General features: G+C 31.1%; 1 protein-coding gene across 6 annotated transcripts in view; it reads right to left on the bottom strand.

Annotated features, from left to right (window-relative positions):
* Nucleotides 1–22,875, bottom strand: part of LOC129221154 (probable phospholipid-transporting ATPase IIA) — a 64,253-nt gene that overhangs the window by 27,138 nt on the left and 14,240 nt on the right. For all 6 annotated transcript variants that reach the window (XM_054855605.1, XM_054855604.1, XM_054855603.1 and 3 more), the window contains exons 4-10: nt 22,652–22,765; nt 20,824–20,991; nt 19,442–19,588; nt 17,560–17,640; nt 14,694–14,843; nt 9,761–9,850; nt 1,642–1,712 (exon numbers count right to left, since the gene is read on the bottom strand). In XM_054855605.1, the coding sequence (XP_054711580.1) occupies nt 1,642–1,712; nt 9,761–9,850; nt 14,694–14,843; nt 17,560–17,640; nt 19,442–19,588; nt 20,824–20,991; nt 22,652–22,765 (821 nt within the window). The remainder of the gene's footprint in view (nt 1–1,641; nt 1,713–9,760; nt 9,851–14,693; nt 14,844–17,559; nt 17,641–19,441; nt 19,589–20,823; nt 20,992–22,651; nt 22,766–22,875) is intronic.

Here is a 22,875-nt window from a genome sequence, read left to right as displayed (position 1 = left end):
CCTTTAGCTACTGTTCCTTTCTCTTTGTCCAGGACATTTTTCCATGACTTGAAAAAAAATTCCATGACTTTCAATGAAAATTTCAATTTTCCATGACTTTTCCAGGTCTGAAATTCTGTTAATTTTTTTCCATGACTTTCCAGGATTTCCATGACCCGTACGAACCCTGTATTTTTTAGTTTAGAGATAATGGGTTGCTTTTGCTTTATTATAAGGGTTTTTTTTTTTTTTAATATTACTTTCTCTTCTTATTTAGATTATGTAGAAGCTCTCTATATTTCATGACTTTTTCTAAAAAACTTTTTTTATAATGTACTGTTTGTGCACAGTTTTCGTCAATTCTTTGAGTTTATTTAGCTACTTTTATATGCTTTCTAAATACACATCCCTACTTAATCTGTAGTTAACTGATAATCACATACCCACTTTATGAGACTATACTAAACATCTAAAGCTAAATTTGTTTTAATAATACTTTTTTTGTTTTTAAACCATAGTAAGTAATCAAGAAAGGATGACTTTCTGTTCTCTAATAAATAATCAAAACTGATTAACACTAGAGCTAGGGTTTTTGCCTGAGGCATGAAAACACTGCTTGGCATTTTGGGGGGAACTGAAATTTGTTTTAAAGGAGTGAATACTACAAAAACAATGCGTGAGGAATATAGTAGTGATCAATTTCAAAAAAAAAAGAAGTAGAAGAAAAAAGAAATATCTTATTTTGTGTTAGGTTTCTATCAGCTGCATGACATATTGCAATTTTAACTTCTTTAAACTTTCTTTCCATTGGAAGGAAAGCTTCCCTGTGAAAAGGAATTTTTATCATGTTTTTCCACACATGGCATTATTTCTTTTCAGTTTTTTTTAATAATATTAAATCTGGGTTTGAACATTCATTGGTAAAAGAAACTATAACATATAAGAACTGAAGAAAGAATGAAATGGAAGATGGCAGGAATAGAAGAAATGTTTGCATTTGCAATTTTTAATCTCTAGAATGTTTGACATCTTGAATTTAAAAAACTTAGGAAAAACATTAAAATGTAATTTGTAAAATATTCCTATAACTTCCCCACACCATTTCAGGATGCTAAATTTTTGTTTAAAATACAAAATGTAAAAATATGCTCGACAAAATTTTCAGGTGCATCTCCAGTTCTTAATGTGTGAAACATGCTTGCAGATGAGGGTAAAATATCTTTGAAAAACAAGGATTCAAATAAAAAAAAAGAAGCAATCTACTTTAGATATAAACTTCAAGAGTTATCTAGCTTCTGATTTAAAAAAAGTCTATCAGAGACCAGACTAAATGATTCGGCAGATTCAGGTTTCGTTAAGGCAAAATGATGACCACAAGGTAAATAAAAATTCCTTTTCACAGGGAAGCTTTCCTTCCAATGGAAAGAAAGTTTAAAGAAGTTAAAATTGCAATATGTCATGCAGATGATAGAAACCTAACACAAAATAAAGTAACTAAAAGAAATAAAGATTGTTGTAAACCTAATTTCATGTTTTTCCACACATGGCATTATTTCTTTTCACTTTTTTTAATAATATTAAATCTGGGTTTGAACATTCATTGGTAAAAGAAACTATAACATATAAGAACTGAAGAAAGTAACAAAATATGAAAAATATTACCTGATGGGTATGATGTATGAAAACAGCAAAATGAATCTAAATAAATATCTGTACCATAATCCATGAAAGCCCTAAAATAAATACATTTAAAATGACACCATTAACAGATGAATAAAATTTTAAATATAATTACTGAAAAAATTTAACGTAACACTGTTGAATACGTATGAAAATTTAAGGTATCTTCTCTTAAGAAATTAAAAAATTGTGTCATATCATAACTTATGAATACTTCATTTATTTTACTAAGATTTAAATAAAAAATACGCTTTTATAGCAACACGTAACAAAAACATTTCTGTTTTCTTTCTCCTGCTGATTTTGCCTTACTATATTATTTTTACATCCAATGAAAAATACTTATTTTGAAATTTCTATTAATTATTTTGTTAAACTCCTAATGAAAAATAAATAAATTAACAAAATAATGCAAATGAATGCTTTTAATGAAATACTGATCAAATAAGAGATGAAAAGCAGATATCTTTTTCAAAATATTTTCCATATTATTTTCAACAGTATCCACTTTCTTGCAATACACCATTTGAACAAACGTTACATTTAAGATTTAATTAATGCCATTAAATTCTTTTTTATTACTCCACTTAATCGATAATATTTATTTGTTGTTAAGAGCTCTGTGGATTTTGTAAAAATAGGCACATAATAACACTTCAAAAAACCCTCTCCCCTGATATTATTTTGAAGGATTCATTGTCGTTACTCCAATGAAGAAAAAAGCTACCTGAAGTCCATTTTTCCATGGACAAAAAGTAACTTATTTCTCTTATAGAGTTTACAGCTTTTGCCAATAATTAACTTTATTCCGTGTATATAACTTATTGCGTTATAATAAAAGGTGCAATTTCAAATTTAATACCTTACTAGACAGCATAGCTTCAATAGCCACATTTTAAATATTTCTTATCATATCCTCCAACATTGCCCATCTAGTCATCCATATCATTTACTGAAGTACACCCAACATAACTGATAGAACATTTTGCTTACAGAAACTTAATGTAGAACTTTAATTCCTTTAACTATTTTTCAGATTACCAGATGTCGCCTCAAGCGTCTTTAATAAACGCACTTATATCATTTTTTAATTGTAACAGTAGCGAATCGAACTGCGCAGTACACTCCAGTCAGCCATTATATATACAACATGTTTCGTTCTACGCACTACCAAAGGTAGGCGATGATGTATTATATATTTTAGTTCATAATGTTTTTCATATGCAAAAATATTCATCACACTGTATATAATCATTGCTTTCATTAAATATATGGATCGAACTTGCGCCTAGTTATTAAAAATAACATTTAATTATGAGACTGAAGTGATTGAAGATTTTGACGTTTAGTATTTAACTTCAATTAAGTAAATCTAAAGTTGTAAATGCTTCAAAATGAAACTTAACCTTTTTTTTAAAAAAAAGTATAAATTTTGAAAGGGCTGATTTAAAAGAAAATAAAAGGCGCAAGTGTAAAAACTGAAAAAAGAAAAACTAGTTCTTTAAAGAAGATTTTTTTCGCTATAAGTATTGTTGTTGTGTATTTTAAATTGTGTTTACATAAATCTTTCAATTTATCACAATGGCTCAAAAGGATGCTATGTATATTGACAAACTTAATGATAGCAATTATTCAATTTGGAAGTTTAAAATGGAACAACTTTTAATTAAAGAAGGCTTATAAGATGTAGTGTTCGAAGCAAAACCGGAAAAAGTAGATGAAAAATGGAATAAAAGTGATAGAAATGCTAGGGCTTTAATTTGCCTAAATATTAGCGATTCCTGCATTCCAAATCAGCACAAGAAACTTGGGAACACTTGAAATCTGTGCATGAGAGAGTAAATTTAACAAATAAGTTATTTCTCCTTAGAAAATTATATTCTATTAAATACTATGAAAACTCAAAAATTCAAGATCATATTACCAAAGTCTTAGAATTAACAGAAAAATTAAGAAGCATTGGCGAAGAAGTGAAAGAAAATAACCTAATAGCGATTCTGTTATGTTCATTGCCAAATTCATACAGTAATTTAATAACTGCAATAGAAAGTAAATCGGAAGATGAATTAACTTTAGAATATGTAAAAGGGAAATTAATAGACGAATATACGCGTAGAGAAGAAATGAAACAAGTTTAACAAAGTAGATTCTATGGCTTTGAAAGGAACCAGTAAAAGATTTACGAAAAAGTTTTGCGATATTTGTAAAAGAAATAACCATTTTCGAGAGCAATGCTATTATTTAAATCGACAAGCAGGCGGCGCCTCTAGTGATTCAAAGCCGAAACAAAACTACAAAAATAAAAATTTCACTAACGAATGCAGATTCCGCAGCGCTCAAGGTCAGTACAAGCCAAATAATTCCAACGCAGAAGTAAAATATGAAGAAAGAAGCAAGTGTGCTTGGCTGAAGCCATAAATCTGTATGTCAAAAATAAAATAAATGCTGAAGCCATAAATAACGGGAATGAAACCAATGCACTAAATAACAGGGATGCTTACTGTAGTGAGATGAATCGGTTTTAATAACAAATGAATATTCTAATTTAGCAGAAGATACTGAATTTCTGATTGATTCAGGTGCTACTTCACACATGGCGCGTAATTTAAATCTTTTTTGTCAGTTAGATAAAAGTAAGAAACAAAGTGTGACTATTGCGAATGGCGAGAAACTAAAATCTCAAGGTATTGGTGATATACGTTTCAAAGTGAAAACTTTTGACAACACAAACAGAATCAAGTTGGAAAATGTTTTATATGTGCCAGACTTGGATAGCAATTTATTATCTGTAAAAGCGTGTACTGATAATGGTTGTGTTGTTAAATTCGAAAGTGATAAATGCACAGTTACGAAAAATAATAAGATTATACTGAAAGGAGAACCAACTAATGGTTTATTCAAATTGGATATAATTAAAAGTGATGAAAGATCGTTTACCGTATCTGAAAAAGATGTTACTTGCTCGGATTCAAACTGTATTTTAAAATGGCATCAAAGATTAGGTCACAGAAGTTTTGAAGCGACCAAGAAAATAATGAAGGATGACTTAGCAAGAGGAATACAAATTCAGAGATGCCACTCTCTTATTCAAGCTTTCAGTAGAAGTTCAAAAAATTTTCAGTAGTTTTCAGTGCTTATCAGTAGTTAACAATGCCCGACAAACGCTAACACAAAAGTCGAAAGTCAAACATATAGCGACGTCGAAAATTAAAAGGTTATATGTATTATACCAAGTAAACTTGTTCATCAAGATTATAAGAGGAAATACGGAATTAAATATACACTGGATAATAATTTGAATTTCTTCACTGCTTAATGCAAGTATGATTTCCTTTTTGTATCAAGAGCATTCATGAATCTAATATTAAATACTATGAATCCACTTAAATAATTTTGTGTGCTATGGCAGAAAAGCTTAAAGCAATTTTCAAAATATTTATTCATATGTACAGAACTAATAACAAAAGTTAATTTAAATTTTTCAAATGACATACCTTTTTCACATGAGGATGACTGTTACTTATATACAGCTTATTTTTTAAGATATTTTAAAACACATTTAAAGCAAAGTCTTTAAAGGAAAAAAAAAGATGAAATAATTGAACTTTTTAATCTGAGTCCATGAATTTTAGAAATCTGTTGCAAGCCAAACAGAAGATAGTTAAACATGCTGTGCTGACTAATTCCTCCTTCGGTTGTTTTTTTTTTTCCAACAAAAATCATTCTGAAAAATTTAAACAACTTGAAGAAAAAAAGTCTGGGAACATTTCCTTAAACAGCTGTTTAGAATGGTCTGCAGTAGCAATGGGCAAATTATGCTCAATCAAAAAACGAGTGAAAAGACACTCTGCTTTGATGACTTCCAAGTTTTCATCTTTTTTTTCTGAAGAAAGTGGAGACTTCTTTAGTGTTCTGCACCGCCTTGGAGTTTTCAACATGCGACTTCGCTGAAACGTGCCGCCGACAATCGTCGCGGCCGCCGTGCGCCAAACTGAAGTTTTTTGTACAAATCGTACAAAACGCCATATTTTCCGATATTTTAGATTTTTCCAAGCAAGGAAACTCATTGGTGCAAACGTCTGTGAATTTCTGACAACTTTTTTTTTTTAGCCCGACTCTCGGGAAGAGGGGACGTCGATCGAGTGTTTCCATCCATTAAAGAAAATAAACAAATCAGAGAAAAGAAACACCAGAGACTAAAAACACACGTGCGAAGAAGCAAGAAGGAGCAAGCGAACGAACAGGGTTGCTGCAAATATCACCCAACGTGGTGGGGAGAATTTCCGGTTAGAACCGGATTCTTTTGCTTTCTACCGTCGCCATTTCTCCATCTCCCATTGTCTGCGACTGCAGACTTCCATAATCGTCAGTACTCGCTCGCTTTGGCGATCGCCAATTTTTTTTTTTTTTCATCGCATTTAGCGTTTGTTGATGTCACAAAAATTTTCCGTAGAAAAAAGGGCCTTTTCCGTAATTCGTAGTTAACTTACTTTTTAAAAATTTTTCCGTAGTAACTACGGATAATCCGTAGCGATCGGCATGTCTGCAAATTAAAAACTGCTCGCATAACTTAGATTGTTCAACATGTATTAAAGCTAAGTTAACGGAGAAACCATATCCTAAGAATGCTAATTATACATCAAAACAGATTTTAAATTTAATCCACACTGATTTAGCAGGCCCATTTGAAGTTGAAAGTTTAGGCGGAAAAAGATATTTTTTAACTTTTATCGATGATTATTCGCGGTATACTCATGTGTATTTCCTTTCTTCAAAAGATGAAGTTTTCGATAAATTCAAAGAATACGTATCATCAACAACTAATAAATTCAGAATGAAGATTAAAGCAATAAGATCCGACAATGGAAGAGAATACTGTAACAAAGAAATGGAAAATTACTTCAAAGAGCTAGGAATTTCTCATCAAACCACAGTTCCTTACTCACCGTCTTCTAATGGAACGGCTGAACGCAAAAACAGATCTCTACTTGAAATGACTATTGCTATGCTTATAAACTCAAAGTTACCAAAGTTTTTTGGGCAGAAGCAGTTTCAACAGCAAATTAGCTTCAAAATCGATTGCCTACAAAAGCAGCTCCGAAGACCCCTTACGAACTTTGGAACGGACAAAAGCCAAATTTGGGTCATTTGAAAGTTTTTGGATGCAAAGCATATATGTAAGTTCCTAAACAGAAACGGAGGAAACTTGATGAAAAAGCAATAGAAGGAACCTTTGTAGGATATGATATGAGAAGTAGAGGATATAGAATCTATACAGGTGGAAGAAAAATAGTAGTAAGCAGAACAGTAAAATTTTCTGAAGAGATACATGAATCGAAGGAAAAAGCAGAAGATTATTACATCAATCAATCGGATTTAATTCACTTTAATCTGCCTCAGCAACATGAAGACTGCAGTGAAAAAGTGTTAGAAAAAGAACATGAGCAAACAAATGAAGGAGTGGTAGAAGTAGAGGAAGAAGAAAATCTTCAAAGAAGATCAAGAAGAAAAACAAAAGGTATTCCACCAGAAAGGTTGATATACAAGGCTGAAACAAATCTTCCTGTGTCACATGAAAATAGAGATCCACAATCTTTTGTTGAAGTACTGAGATTACCAAAATTGGAGCAAGCAAAATGGTTCACAGCTATGAAAGAAGAAATACAGTCCTTAAAAGAAAATGATACCTATGAACTGACCGAACTACCTGAAGGAAAACGTGCAGTTGGAAACAAATGGATTTTCAAAACTAAATATGACAAAAACGGTCAAGAAGTTAAATGCAGAGCAAGAATTGTTGTAAAAAGTTTTACACAAAAGTACAAAATTGATTTTCATCAAACATATTCGCCAGTCGTCAGACATACAACAATTCGCACTTTTCTTAGTTGGGCAGCAATTAACAAGGCAAAAGTGTATCAAGTAGATGTTAAAACAGCTTTCCTGAATGGTAAACTAGACAAAGAAATTTATATGCTACAACCAGAAGGGTTTGAAGATCTAAATCATAAAAACAAAGTTTGCAAGCTAAGAAAATCAATTAATGGTTTAAAGCAAGCTGCAAGATGTTGGAATATTGAAATTGAGAAGACATTAACGAATCTCGGATTCTCACAAAGCAAAGCTGACCCTTGTTTATTTACAAAAGGAACTAATGAAGATAGAAAAAATCTAATCGTTTATGTTGACGATATCTTGATAACAGCTAAAGAGGAAAAGTTAATCAAGAATATAATAGGTGATTTGCAGAAAAGTTATAAAATAACATCACTGGGAGAAACCAAATATTTTCTAGGCATGGAAGTTAACAGGAAAAAGGACAGAAGCTTTGTGCTCTCACAGACAAATAAAATTGATCAACTTGTGAAACAGGTTGGATTGGATGATGCTAAACCAACCAGCACACCAATGGAAATGAATTATTACAGTTTGCAAAAGGAAGAAAATCTTCTAACTTCGAATGATCAATACAGGCAAGCAATTGGAAGTCTCATGTTTATCTCAACTGTTACACGTCCAGATGTAACTTCAGCAGTTCACATATTAAGCAGAAGATGCAATAATCCTACCCAAAAGGACTGGAACGCAATAAAGAAAGTCATCAAATATTTAAACTGTACAAAAGAAATTTGTTTACAATTAACAGCAAAATCAGCACCAACTTTAACTGTGTACACGGATGCAGATTTTGCACAAGACCAGCATGACAGGAAATCAACATCTGGATACCTGATATTTCTCGGAAACTCACTAATTTCATGGGCATCGAGGAAACAAACTACAGTTTCATTATTGTCAGCTGAAGCTGAATATATAGCTCTGTCTGAAGCAATGCAAGAACTTTTATGGCTGCTAAAACTCACAAACGATTTGGAACTTTCTCAGTCATTGCCAGTAAAAGTGTTTGAAGATAACCAATCCCAGAATAAAGCTGGTGCAGTCTGAGAAATTCAGTTCACGAACCAAACACATTGATACGAAGTATCATCACATCAAAGACTTGTTCAACAGAAACATTATAGACTTGGACTATCTTCCAACTAATGAGATGCTTTCAGATATAATGACTAAACCTCTTCCTAAAGTGAAATACCAGTACTGTAGGGGTAAAATGAACCTGGTTTAAGTTTCTATAACAAAACCAGGGGATATGATAGAACATTTTGCTTACAGAAACTTAATGTAGAATTTTAATTCCTTTAACTATTTTTCAGATCACCAGATGTCGCCTTAAGCGTCTTTAATAAACGCACTTATATCATTTTTTAATTGTAACACTAGAGAATCGAACTGCGCAGTACTCTCCAGTCAGCCATTATATATACCACATGTTTCGTTCTATGCACTACCAAAGGTAGGCGATTATGTATTATATATTTTAGTTCATAATGTTTTTCATATGCAAATATATTCATCACACTGTATATAATCATTGCTTTCATTAAATATATGGATCGAACTTGCGCCTGGTTATTAAAAATAACAATAACACGAACACAATCCACATTTAAAAAACCCTTTGCCAAATATGGATGTCATTAAATTTTAAATCATTTTTAGTTGTCAGAATATCCAAATCAATTTCAATATTCATTTATTTTGAAGTTGCCCCATTTCCGTAGTGACTACAGAACTTCCATAGCAGTTGGAGGATAAGCATTTTTATTGCATGTGTTCTATGTTCAAATTGAGCAGTGAGAAGCAAGTGGACACTTTCAAGTTTCGAGTAAAATGGGTTTGAAGTTCAGACCCTGGGTAGGCATTTATCAAATTTGTTTTCTACATCAGGCTGTATAGCAGCACCTACTAGGGCCACCAGTATTATTTCTTGCTCCAAAGCAGAGGGGAAGGTTCTATCATTTGCATTGGTCATTTGCAAATTAATAATTTTGTCACTTTAATCCCTTTGCTTCTCACTGCCTTAAATGAGATTGTAAAATAAACTTGATAAACACCATTCTTTTGTAAGGGAAATATAAATCAAAACTATTTTATCTAAATATTATTAACCAAAGAGTGCAAATGAAGTTTGTATCTTTTCTATACAAAGATATTTATTTACAATAGTTATAAAATACTTGGTTTCTTCTACAAAGCTCACCTTCAAGCCCATCATCACAAGAGCAAGACCAATGACAGCAGCAAATAATACTTTTGTTTGTTGATTTAGTTCAAGGTCAGTAATTCCAACCTAATAAATTAAAAATATCACAATCATTTTTATATATACAGGCGTCCCTCGTATAACACGGTTCTTCTACAACATGGTTTCAATATTACATGGTAACAAATTTAAGATTATTATAACATGGTTTCGATATTACATGGTACAAAACTCGAATTTAATACTTCATGGTTTTGATATATCTCGAATGTTACATTTAAAAAAGATGGAATTTCATTTTTTTTATACATTCTGTTAATGGTTGATAAATCTAATAAGTTTTTACTTTGTTTTTATGACACTTGGTTTCGATATAACACGGTACACATCCCTAGATTTACATTATTTCTAAGTCTCGTATAACACGGTTTCAATATAGCATGGAACGCGGTTTCAATATAACACGATACTTCTTAACCTGATTTTTCTCATGCACATACATAATTAGACTTAAGAACAAGTGAAATGTTATTTTTAAAAAAGTCTCATATAACACGGTTACTAGGGTGGTCCTTATTTATATGGGAAATTTTTTTTTCCGGAATTCAACAAGTGACGCCCCCTAGTTTTGTGACACTATAATAAAAAGTAACGTGTGCAAAATTTGAACTCGATCAGTCTATAATAACACGTGCCCCTAGGCCATTGAACTTTAACACTTTTGATAATTTTCCCACAAGTCTTCCGAGTTTTTACTTCAGACCCAGTACATCGTTTCTCCTAGGTTTTCAAAATATTTTTACAGTGAGGTAGCACTAAAATTAATCTATTTAATTACTGTACATCATCTAAAGATTTTACGTTGTGTAAGAATGAAATAATGCTTTAGAAACTTTCCTTAATCATACGCTTTTCTCAATGTATCCCGATAGTGTGTATTTTTTTCCGACAGTCTTGGACGATCTGTAAAATAAATTGCTTTGTGACTCATATTTGGAAAATTAGTTGCATAATTCTTCGATTAATATTATGCTCCTCTTTCAGTTGTATCATTCACAATTTTCAGTATTTTAACGATCTCTCTTCCCTTTAAATAGCTTCCTTCATTTTGCCATGAATCAGGATCAAATAGGAAAAACTCTTTTAGTATTAGCAACTTATCAAACAGTTTTATTGACTCTTCATCAGACACGTCTTCCTTATCACAGGCATTTTATGGACTAGTCTTTTCATATCTTCAAAGTTAATTCCTTCATCCAATACGGACAAAACTACTAGTTTATCCCCTAAATACCATAAGTGATTTATGAATTTTCCAATCACTGCTTCTGCTGCATGTTTGTTGTCATTTTGTACGTTGCTAGTTTTTCAGACATATTATATTATTCAAAGGAGCCTCGATTGGGTTGTTGCAAAAAACCATATCTTCATACAGCATTTATTCGTAAAACAGCTTTGTAAAACAGCATTGAAGGGTTTTCTTTTCATGTAAGGTCAATTTAAATTGTTTCCTAAACATAAAAATTTTCAAAAAAAAAATTCCTTTCGCCACCCATGTGGCTCAGGGATAAGCTCCAGGTTGCCGAAAACATATCCCTGTAGGAGGAAATTCACCAGGAAATATTATTACAAGTTATGAGAATTCTCTGTAATCTTTCTCAATTTCGCTTTTTACGAACAATAATGTGTCATCAACATCGTCTTTTAGAATTTAAGCGGTATGTGCACTTGATTGAAATGTTATAAGTTCTGAATGATGGAGATCTTTCTACAAAATTTTGCAGCGCTTAAGTAATTAAATATCTGATTAAGAACTAAGAAAGGCAAGAAATTCTTTAAGGACACACTCTGCTGTACGATTTCAAGTGCATGATGATGGCAATCCAAATGTAATATATCACCGTTCAGTTTTTGCTCTAAAAAATTGCATGCACAATTTATACGGTTGGTATTGCAAGTCGTTGCATCAAACACTACAGCTAGAACAGTTAGCAATAAAGAGCTATCATCTAAGATATCATATAGAACTGAAGAATATCTAAAGAATTCCGAGTAGCTGTTCAGTATTAGGACCTGAAGCTATCACGGTAGTCCTGTCGGCGTTCTTTTTCCAGTTACATATGGACGTAGCTTTGTATCCCAGTGAATAACCACAAAATCTAAATTTAAATTCATGAAATTTAATTTTACCTCTCGAAGATTTTCTTTTGCTCTCTTAAGGAATGTACGATTGATCACTAGGTCAGTCGGATTTAAATTTACTGCATCTACATAGGCTGTAAATAAATGAACATCTTTATCCCTAATATGACATTTGTCTAAAAGTGACCAAAGGCGAGCAGATATCAATAGTTGTCAAGCTTTTTTGCATTGTAGTAGACCAGCTGCAGAAAACAAAAGTTCAACAGGTTGGGATAGATACCCATTTCGGTTTCTAAATCTTGTGAATCGCAAGAATTTGATGATAATAAAGGACTACGTACTGAAATAGAAGAAAAGTAATTTAAAGTATAGATTTCTACATTGTTCCGATCTGAATTTTTTTTTTAAATTTATATTTTAACTATGGAAAAGACAGTGTATTTTTATGTTAGGAGTGATGGAGGATTTTTCGAAATTTATATTTTAAAAATTAAAAATTGCATAAGCATTTAGGTATGTTTATAACTTAAGAACAGCGAATTAAAATATAATTGCAATTACTCATATTTATAGCATTGAAACCTTGCGACTCTATTTGACACACCTATTATGTACACAGGGAATTTTGTAAATCAACAATGGCCTATAGAATCCCTTGTGTCCATCTTGATGGGAGGAAACGTTCCCCTGCCGCTTGGTTGCCTTCCCGAGGGTCCCTAATATGGGAAAGTCACTAGTGTGATAGGAACAGGGGACCCTCGGGTGTGATGTGATACCGCTTGGTTGGAACAAGCGCAGAAGAGCGGCACGCTTGACCCAAGGCCATTGGTGTGTTAAATTTTACAGAATGAAAGTGAGAGAATGGTCGGTCTGGAAGTAGCAGCACCTATTGAGGTTCAAAATTACTTTAAATATAAAACGTTAGAAAATTTTTACACAAAAATGAGAAAATCCGCAATTTTTTCTTCGAAACTCAAAGAAGGGAGCCCTAGGGGCACGTGTTAATATTCATGGATTGACTTTAAATTTTGCAAGGATCATTTATTTGTACAATGGAACAAATTGAGGAGGCGTCGCGTAAAATATCTGCAACTTCAAAAATAAGGACCACCCTAACGGTTACGATACTACACGGAACAAATTAACCGTGTTATATGAGGTACACCCCTGTACGTATAACCTCAATTTAATGATTGTCAAGGACTGGGAAAAGTTATTGTTAAATAAAGGATATCCTTAAATTGAGGAACATAGACATTCAATGCAGTCAAATCCAGACCAGTGAAATGTATCATTAAACTGAGGAAATTGCTTGATCGGGTATGGTTATAAATTGAAGTTATACTGTGTATATATATATATATATATATATATTAGGGTGGTCCTTATTTATATGGGAAATTTTTTTTTTCGGAATTCAACAAGTGATGCCCCCTAGTTTTGTGACACTTTAATAAAAAGTAACGTGTGCAAAAATTTGAAGTCGATCGGTCAATAATAACACGTGCCCCAAGGCTGTTGAACTTTAACACTTTTGATAATTTTCCCACAAGGGGGTGAAAGGGGGTGAAGGAGTCGGGAATCGAAGACTAGAATGCCGTCGGAGTTGGTCATTTTCCCTCCAAGTCTGTAAATCTTCCAGGACTTAGGAATATGTGTCAGAGTCACACTGATTTTGGGGTAAAGGAGTCAGAGTCAAAGACTAAAATTCCATGAGCTGGAGTCAATCAGTTTTCCTTTGACTCCATAGCCCTGTTTTCTTAGGCTCTACACAAGCTTTAATTTTTGAAACAATGCTTTGGTCTAGCTGCTATATTTGTAAGTCAATTATGATTATTGAAATCCTTTGAGCCCGTAAATTAATGGTAACTACTCCTGTTATTTGTTAATGAGACTCTTTATTCTTCTTGGAAACATAGTCAGTTAATAGTTGATGCCTTCAAAAAAAAAAATCAAGCATGGTTAATTTGATCCTATTAGTATACATGCAATACAAAGGTTTATACAAAAAATATCTTCCAAAATAAATAAAACAACATAAATGAGTAAAAGAAGCTGTATCAATAAACTTTTATTAGAAGATTTAACTTCTCTCATCAAGATATCCTAATTCCTAAACATTTAGAGATACAACACAGACAAATATTTGAAAAGAACTGCAGTTAACTTTACACAACAATAACTACAATAGCAGTTTTAGATGTTGAAAACAAGTGTGGAACTTTGCACTGAATCAACGCGTTTCAACACTTTCCTCAAGATTCAAAAAAAGAACTAAACATGAACATAAAATCAAAAAAAAAAAAAAAAAGACAGGGAACAAAACCATGATTTGCTCAAATATGTGTTAAAAATTGCACAACACTCAACTTTAAGAAAGAATTTAAAAAATTAGGTCAAAAAATCCTTTTTTTTTTTTTTTTTTTTTTTTTTTTTGCTGATGTCCATCTTTCTGAAAATTGCAATTTTGCATCAAACTAATTAATTAATTCATTTCTATCAAGCACACTTGTCTTTTTTTAATTTAAATAGAAGTTTTTAGCACTAGAAATGGATACTAAACCAGAATTTGAGTGCACACATACTTTCTTATTAATGCAAGCTTAGACAAACACTTAGGCTTTTTTTTTTTTTTTTTTTGACTTACAGTACTTAGTTGAAATCATATCCTTTACAAAGTAAAAACAATTTAAGTTCTGTTTTTGTACAGGGTTATCATAACAACCGATTTTTGTATGAATTACACAAATCTTACTCTAACTCTTAACTATCCTAACGTATTACTTACTTTACTTCTTGGCTCAGAATTGTTCATAACACTGCGAGTTTCAGCTCCAGTGTAGATTACAATCCCAATAGCAGTCCCTGATGCAATTACTGTATTAGCCCATAAGGTATTTTCAATTCCTAGTGAAACTTCGGCACCATCTCCATCATGCTGTTGGAGGGAAAAATCAAAGTTGAATATTCAACAATAAAATTGCAAATTTAAGTAAAAGCTACACCACATTAGATTCTTGTTTAAAATATTTTTGTAGTTTCAATTAATATCAAAAAATTAGTGAATAAAACAGAAGTGGCCAATGACGTTCCATTTAATGATCCGTTCATCAGAGGACCGTTCATTTTTTCGATCTGTTCATTCAACTAGTTCATTTGAACGACTTCATTCATTTCAAAAAGTTGCAGGTGATCTCTCTGCACCACATGTTCACGCACATTCGAAATGTTACATTTGATCAGTAATATTCTTTGAAAGAAAGATAACCAAAATGATCTTAAAGAAAATATGCCTGTGAAAAATGAATAAATATCTTTTTTATTCAGGTTTAAATGTATAAAGCAATTATAGTACATTTTGTAAGATATTTCTCAATTGCCAAATGGTATGTTTTCCATTTCAAAAATTGCAGGTTCCATTTCAGCGTGTCAAAAAACTAAGTTATTAATTTTTTTCAGCTACAGCGCTGTATATATAATTACATTACCAATAGACCATGTATAAAGGAAATGGTAGCAACAAATAATTTGGTATCTCAGCCAGAGTACCAGATAACTTAATTTAAAAAAAAAAAAAGACCCACCTAACAATATTAAGGAGCTTCAAAATTATTCCACAGTGCCGATGAGAACAGGAAAAAAACGCAACACTTTTTAAATAGGGGGAAAAATAGACAAATAATAATTATCACAAAATAAAGCCACATCAATATAGATGGTAGTTGATACGGATGGTATAGAAGACAAAAGATTTACCAGAAAAGTGATAAAAGGTATTTTTAGAAATAATTTTGGCGGCAGAAAGCGCAACAAGGATTTTAGCAGGTGAGTGGGACAGGCAGTGGAATGTCCAAACATTTTGTTAGTAGCCCAAACAAGTCACACAAAACATTAGTAATGGATACAATAGAAAATTGCAAATGAACTGCAATGATTAAAGGAAAATGATGAATAAAGCAGAGAGTAAAAAGGTTCGAGTGACTATATTGTACTGCACTGAGAAAAAGGAAATTTGAGATTGATTGAGAGTAAAAAATTTGAAGATGAATGTAATTTTTTTAAAAAATGAGATTTTATCACGAATGCATCAAAATAATGTTCCAAACTGCTCACCGTTCAAAAGAACGGTCATTCATTTTTTAAGTGAACGAACAGATCCGTTCATTTTAAGGATTCGTTCTTTTTGACCCGTTCGTTCGTGAACCACACATCCCTAGAATAAAGCTAAAGCAACACATTATTTCCAACCCTCTCCTACCCAGAAGATTTTAGTAGTGCTAGTGACACTACAATCCTGAACAAGACAAGTCCTGAACTTTTGAGAAATTAATTGAGGAAAAAATTAACACACATATGATGTGTTCCCACAGCTCTTACTGAATTTGAGAAAGTTGAAGGTTAAAACACTGGAAAATAATACAAGAATCAAAGGAAGCACAATTGAGCTCCATACACATAAATCAATCTATTATATTAAAATCTTATTGTACCTATGAAGGTATGTCTTTCTCCCTGAGAACAAAAGAGCTGAAACTCAATACAGATACGAAAAGATTCATAATTTTTCAGGAAACCTTATAAGCATAGTCATACCTTTGTACAATTTTAATTAAAGCAGACATTGATAAAAATGTCAATTCGCAGTGAGTTCTCATGCTCTTCAAAATCTTTGAAACACTACCACTGGCATTTTGTCAATAATTCCTTTATCTGCTTCGAGCGAAAGTGACATAACAGAAAACTTGACCTTGGTTCAATAATTCATGGTTGGTGTGAAAGTCCATAAAGTTTGATGTTAACCATGGTAGAATATGGGATTAATTAATGTTCCACCTCAGGCGGTAAGAAGGAGGCAAAGCCCCCAAAATACGTTGGTAGTGCTGCATCAACCAATCAAAAGGCAGCACAAGCAATAAATTGAAGAAGAAAAAAGAAAAGAGATGTAAACAGGTCTGTCATTTCAAAGTTTTCCAGGGAGAAGGGCATAGGGTATGTGCAGGATGCATTTTATGGAGAAAGAGCATAACAATACTAGCAAAAATTCATAATAGGGTGGTATTTAAAATTTTAAAAGTATTTTTTTTCTGAAAGAGCACACTTAAAAACATAGGATTTGACCATTTAAAAAATAATATGACAAAGTTTAATAGATTTTTTTAACTATTTTAATCAGTGCGCAAATTCAATTTCCCTTTTTAGGCTTTTGCACATGACATCATAAGTGATGAAATGCCATTCACTGATGCCATTAGTACAATATTTAATTCACTTCTGAATTATCATAACCTAGAAAGACGGGAGACAGCAAGCGTAAACATTTAGTGCGCCAGTGGAGTGAGCAAGTTCATCATTTGTGATGTCATATACACCACGCCTTATTTGAAAAATTGGACATTTAAAAAAATTAATTAAAAATTAAATGTTTTGAAAATAAAAAATTTCCCTCGCTCCATGTTTTTTTTTTTTTTTTTTTTTTGCTCATTTTATCAACTTCAGTGACTAAAAGTAGTACTTTTGCCTGATGGAAAAAACCCCATTACATTATGCTTTTAAAATCCAGGATGGCGGTTAATTGACTTTTAATTGTCATTAGCTGAGCTTACAAAGCACACTTTAAAAAATAACAAAATAGGGACACTAAGAAATGTGCTTACTCTTGTGAATTTTCCAACAAAACTATGGATGGATTTTTTAGGTTCCTCCGCATACACTGATGCATCCATTAGAAATAATTCCTGAAAAGCAATAAATATGTCGTTAAAAATTAATATCAGAAATGAATGTTAGCAGGTTCATTTTAAGAAACATTTATATAGTTGAATTACACCAAAAAAAGCATTATGTTTCATAATTTCTTCTCATGTACTGTAGAAATATTTATAAGAACAATATTGCAAGGTGAGAATACTTTAAGTATTTACAAATTATAAAATAAAAAAGCAATGTACAGACGTCCCTTGTATAACACAGTACTTCCACAACACGGTTTCGATATTACAAGGTACCAAATTTGTGATTATTATAACACAGTTTCGACATTACACAGTACAAAACTTTAATTCATAACTACATGGTTTTTATGTAACATGAATTTTAAAAGAAGGAATTTAATTTTTGTTCAATACACTCTTAAAAAAGTATGGTAACAACTGTAATAAGTTTTTACTTTGTTTTTATGAAACTTTTACGAAAAATTGTTTGTCTTGGGCTCAAAAGTTTGGTTTCCCCATACAACACTAACTTTTAACTTTAAATATATATTTGATTTTTCTCATCAGTGTTCTAAAAGCAAAAAGGTGAATATTATTTTGTTTCCAATGCATTGTAAGAAATTAACATAAGCTAAATTTGGCAAACAATAAATTTAAAATGTAGTCGAAACAAAATATGAAATAAAATAAATAGAATGATTCTATTTATTTCATTTTGAATTTGGTTTTGTTATTGTTGCTCAGACGAACTTTATTGCTACAGAAAAGCTCTGATATTTTTTTTCTTATACAATGCATTTTGTCTTAGTACAGAAAGAAAAGCAGATAAAGTTTTTTCTTGTTGTGCATAACAGTTTTAATTTGAGGCATGTAAAATAATTAAGTTTTATCGTTTTATAACAACTCTTATTTTTAAATCAGTTTGTCTTTCTGGCTGCCAGTTTTCGTTTGTATGTTCTATTGAGCTGAAATTCCAGCTATTATAAAATTTATACCTTATTATTCGGTTTCAATATAACACGGTACACATTCCTTGATTTACATTATTTCAAGGTCTCATATAACACGGTTTCGATACAACACAGTACATATTGACATGACTTATGATATGTACATGATTAATTAGGTTAAAAAATGAGTAAAAAAACATTTATAAAAAAGTCTTGTATTACACGGTTTCTATACTACATGGAACGAATTAACCGTGTTATACGAGGGATACCTGTTTTTTCATTAAACACTAGAACACTAAAATGTAGTTAAGTTTTGGAGCTCAACCAGAGTCAAAAGGTAAACACAAATAAATAAAACAATATTAAATTCATTTTTAACAGTTTTTTTTACAGAAAATGCACATTCAGTTAATACATTTTTCCTACACATAATGAATAAAATTTTACTTATTTACAATATTTGCTGCATCAAGGCCAAGAGCTAAAGAAAAATTCAATGAAGTTGAAATTGAACTTCGAACTCAAATTGAAGTAAGTTATCATTTTTAATAAGGCAAATAAAAGAAACAAAGTAAATAAAACACAACTTTTCAATAGGATGCTGCAAATAGCCCATTTCAAGCTACAGCAGAACCCCATTATTAGAGCAAGAAAGGTGTTATAAATACTTCTAAAATTCTTCTTTTTTTCTGAAAAATTGCTTTGCTTACATTGTTCTTTTCACTTTACTCATATATTAGCACAAAGCATTCTCTATCATTTTCCCTCTTTTTTTTTTTTTTGGTATGTTTAATATAGTTAAAAAAAACCTGCAAATAATTCAAGCTTTGAACATCAAATTCAATGGCCAGCCACAACAAAAAAGCATTCACCTCAGTAGAAGAAAGTCTTTGGGTAGTAGGAACAGCGTCTCTCAATTTCCAGTCAGTCTCCCCATCTAGTTGATCAGACCTGATGAAACAAGATCCATTTTTTTCTGTTGTGGATAAAAATACCATGTCAGCAGGAACTCTTTGATCCTGAAATGATTCGAAGAAAAATTCAAATTCAAATATTTGAAACTGTAACACACTATTTTGTTCTATAACCAGCAGGGACATCTGTATCATAAACAATGAAGTATTTACAACTCCTTGTTTCTTTGACTTTGTCACATACAGGAGTGCCTATCACCCCCAAGTTCAATAGTGTAAATTCCCCCCCCCCCTCCCCAAAAAAAAAATTCTCAACTCTCTTTCCCCCCTTTTTTATTTTCTAGCTCTCTCTCTCTCTCTCTCTTTTTTTTTTTTTTTTTTGAAAATATGTTAATTTATTTTTTTTTAACAATTTTTTATTTATTTGCTTATTTATTTTTAATCATTATTATCATTATTTTATTAGATAAGTTCTTTGCTACGCCAAAGACAAACACACACACACACAAACTAAATAAATAAATGAAATGAAATATAAACAGAATAAAATAAATAACTTAAATCAAATATAAATCAATAAATACATTTAAATAGATAAATTAAAAAAATTAAAAAATCCCCCTCTCAAAAATTTTGATGATGCAACTTGTGCCATAATCTCCCCCCCCCCCCCATGGGCACCCCTGGTCACATAATATTTCTGCACTTCTCAACTTTAAAGGCTAAAGATCATTTTATGAATCATTGATATCCAGAAATTCAAATAAGAAAAAAACACTTCAGGTAGCTGTGACAAAATGAGTTATACACAAGAATCTTTGCATGACAATACTCAACACTTGTTTTGGGAAGTTAATACAAAACAAAAATTTGCTTACAGTTTCAGATTTCTAAAACACACAATTAAAAACTTCAGAATTCTGATAAAAATGAGTAAAAACATGTCTTTTTCCCTAAAGAACTAATTTTGTAGACTTAAAACTTTTCACTTGAAAATCTTCTTCCACAAGGATTTAACTTCAGCAAGTATTGGAAAGTTCACTGGAGCAATTTCTGTGGAACAATGTATTTTGAACACAAATTTAATGTATAATCATGTTAAGTGTCTAAATATACATCACTAAAATTATAATACAGCAAAAAGCACAAAAATTGCTACTGTGCTACATCAAAAAGAATCACTTGATTTCTTTTTTTCTAAATAAAAAATTAGAGTTAAAAGTAAAAAATTTATTCTTAAAAAGTTAAAGATCAGAAAACTAATTAGTAGCCCAACTCAGTTATTGCAAAGATACAAAAAATTAACATAACCTCCAACTATTTACAACAATAAAACTTACTTTGTCAACAATAATGAGGTCTGAAACCTTTATGTTTGCACTAGGAATTTGAACAACACCTTTAGACGTTAGTTTCCTGTATTTTCTATAATTGACTTCTCTATCTCTCATATATCTTCGGAAATCATCAATTGCTTCTCTTATCAAAGTAACAGTCAATACAAACCCCTGAAATTTTATAAAGTTTCAACAAAATTAATACATTAATTCAGAAGAACATTCAAGATGGTACACAACTCATATATTTAAGGGATATTGAATGCTAACAAAATACAATGTAATTCTTAATTTGATATAGTAAAATAAATTTTAGTTGTCTCAGCAATAAGATATTTCATGAACTCTGAAGTTTCTCTGATCAATTAAACAACACTGTTAAAAATTGAAGTATTTTCAGATATTTATTCATCTTTATCTTGTATGCCACTACATTGAGCCTCAGGTTATGATATGCTTAAAAGGTATGCACATACACAATGAAGCAGCAGTCCAGAAAAAGATCATTTTCACTCCATGGAGCCAGTTAGCACTCTAAAATCTAGATCTAACACAAAATATTTTTTTGATGGAAAGGATAGCAGCACATATCTAACAATTTATTTACAAAAAAAGCTAAAACTAACTCAACTAAAACAAAAGTTTAGTTTCATTGAAAACACAGAGTGAAATTCATGATTTTCATGAAAAGTCACAAGTATGTTTTGTGCCACAATGAAGAAAGTCAAGTGAAACCAATTGCAGCGCACCTTGAGTTCACATGGTTTGTCTCATGTGGAGCACAATAGAAAAAAATTCTCCCATGCATTTGAAATAAGGGGGAAAAAATAAGATGTTTTGAAATTGTTGGAAATTTTAGAAATTAAATTGCATAAATGTTTTTATTTTCCTGAACAATCTTACAATACATTTAATGCTGTACACATCGTTGCCTCACAGCAACAGTAAGATATCTAAGTGTTATTTATGGGATTAGATGTCTTACTGTCGCTCTGAGGCGACGACATTTAAAAACTTAAAATAATCGAAACAAAAAGAAAATTAAGGCAGTGATTAACTTTTAGTTTTGACACTTTTGAGGAGCATGAAACTGTTCAATTTTATGATTTTAGGAGAACTAAAAATAAATTTTATTCGTTTGTCTCTGAACAAAGTGTAGTAAACATCAAATATGAGACAATCGGATTCTCGTTGGGGATACAAAAAGATTGTAATTTTAAAAATAAAGGCATCAACAGTATAAAAATGGCAAATGAAAGCATTTAAGTAAAATTATTTTAGGAATGTATTTTAAATGTATTATTTTAGGAATGTATTTTAAAGGTACAATCGACAAGGCTAAATTTTAAATTTATGTTGATAGTAAAAATGAAAATTAATTTTATTTATTTTCCTCCTAAGAAAGCGTAGTAAACATGAAAAATGAGAAAAATTCAATTATATCAGATGCAAAGGAAGGCATTTTCAAAAAGACTGAATCAAAAGTAGAAAAATTAAAATAAAAGAATTTATTAAAATAATTTCAGAAATTTATTTTAACAGGTCTATGTGATGAATATCATTAATTACTGACACAATCCTTGAAAATTTGGAGCAAGGGAAAAAAACGGAGATGGAAACATAAAAACACAAACTGGAATTTTAGTATTAACACAAAAAAAAAAAAAAAATCAGAATTCTGGATGCAACCAGAAACACGATCACCTCTGATAAAAATGTACAACATTTTAAGTTTTATCTCACAAAAAGTACTACTAATTCTAAAGTACTAAAAAAGTACTAACTAATCTACATAAAATTCAATTCAAAAAATGAGAAGCTGAAAACTTACCAATGGGCCCCAATATGTGTACAAAAACCCTACTCTAACATCTTTTATAAATTGTGAAAGAGCCATTACTAAGAAGTAAAGGTTTAAGAAAAATTTGAACTGATGAAATAAGACCTGAAAAAATAAATAAAACAAATTTAAGAAATAACATTGAAACTAACAAAACATTTCAAAATTATATAGCATTTTGCCACACTAAAAGGGCAAATATTACCTTTTTTTTT

The sequence above is a fragment of the Uloborus diversus genome, chromosome 4 (genome assembly GCF_026930045.1).
Source record: "Uloborus diversus isolate 005 chromosome 4, Udiv.v.3.1, whole genome shotgun sequence".
Classification (NCBI taxonomy): Eukaryota; Metazoa; Arthropoda; class Arachnida; order Araneae; family Uloboridae; genus Uloborus; species Uloborus diversus.
This window is presented reverse-complemented; position numbering and strand designations above follow the sequence as displayed.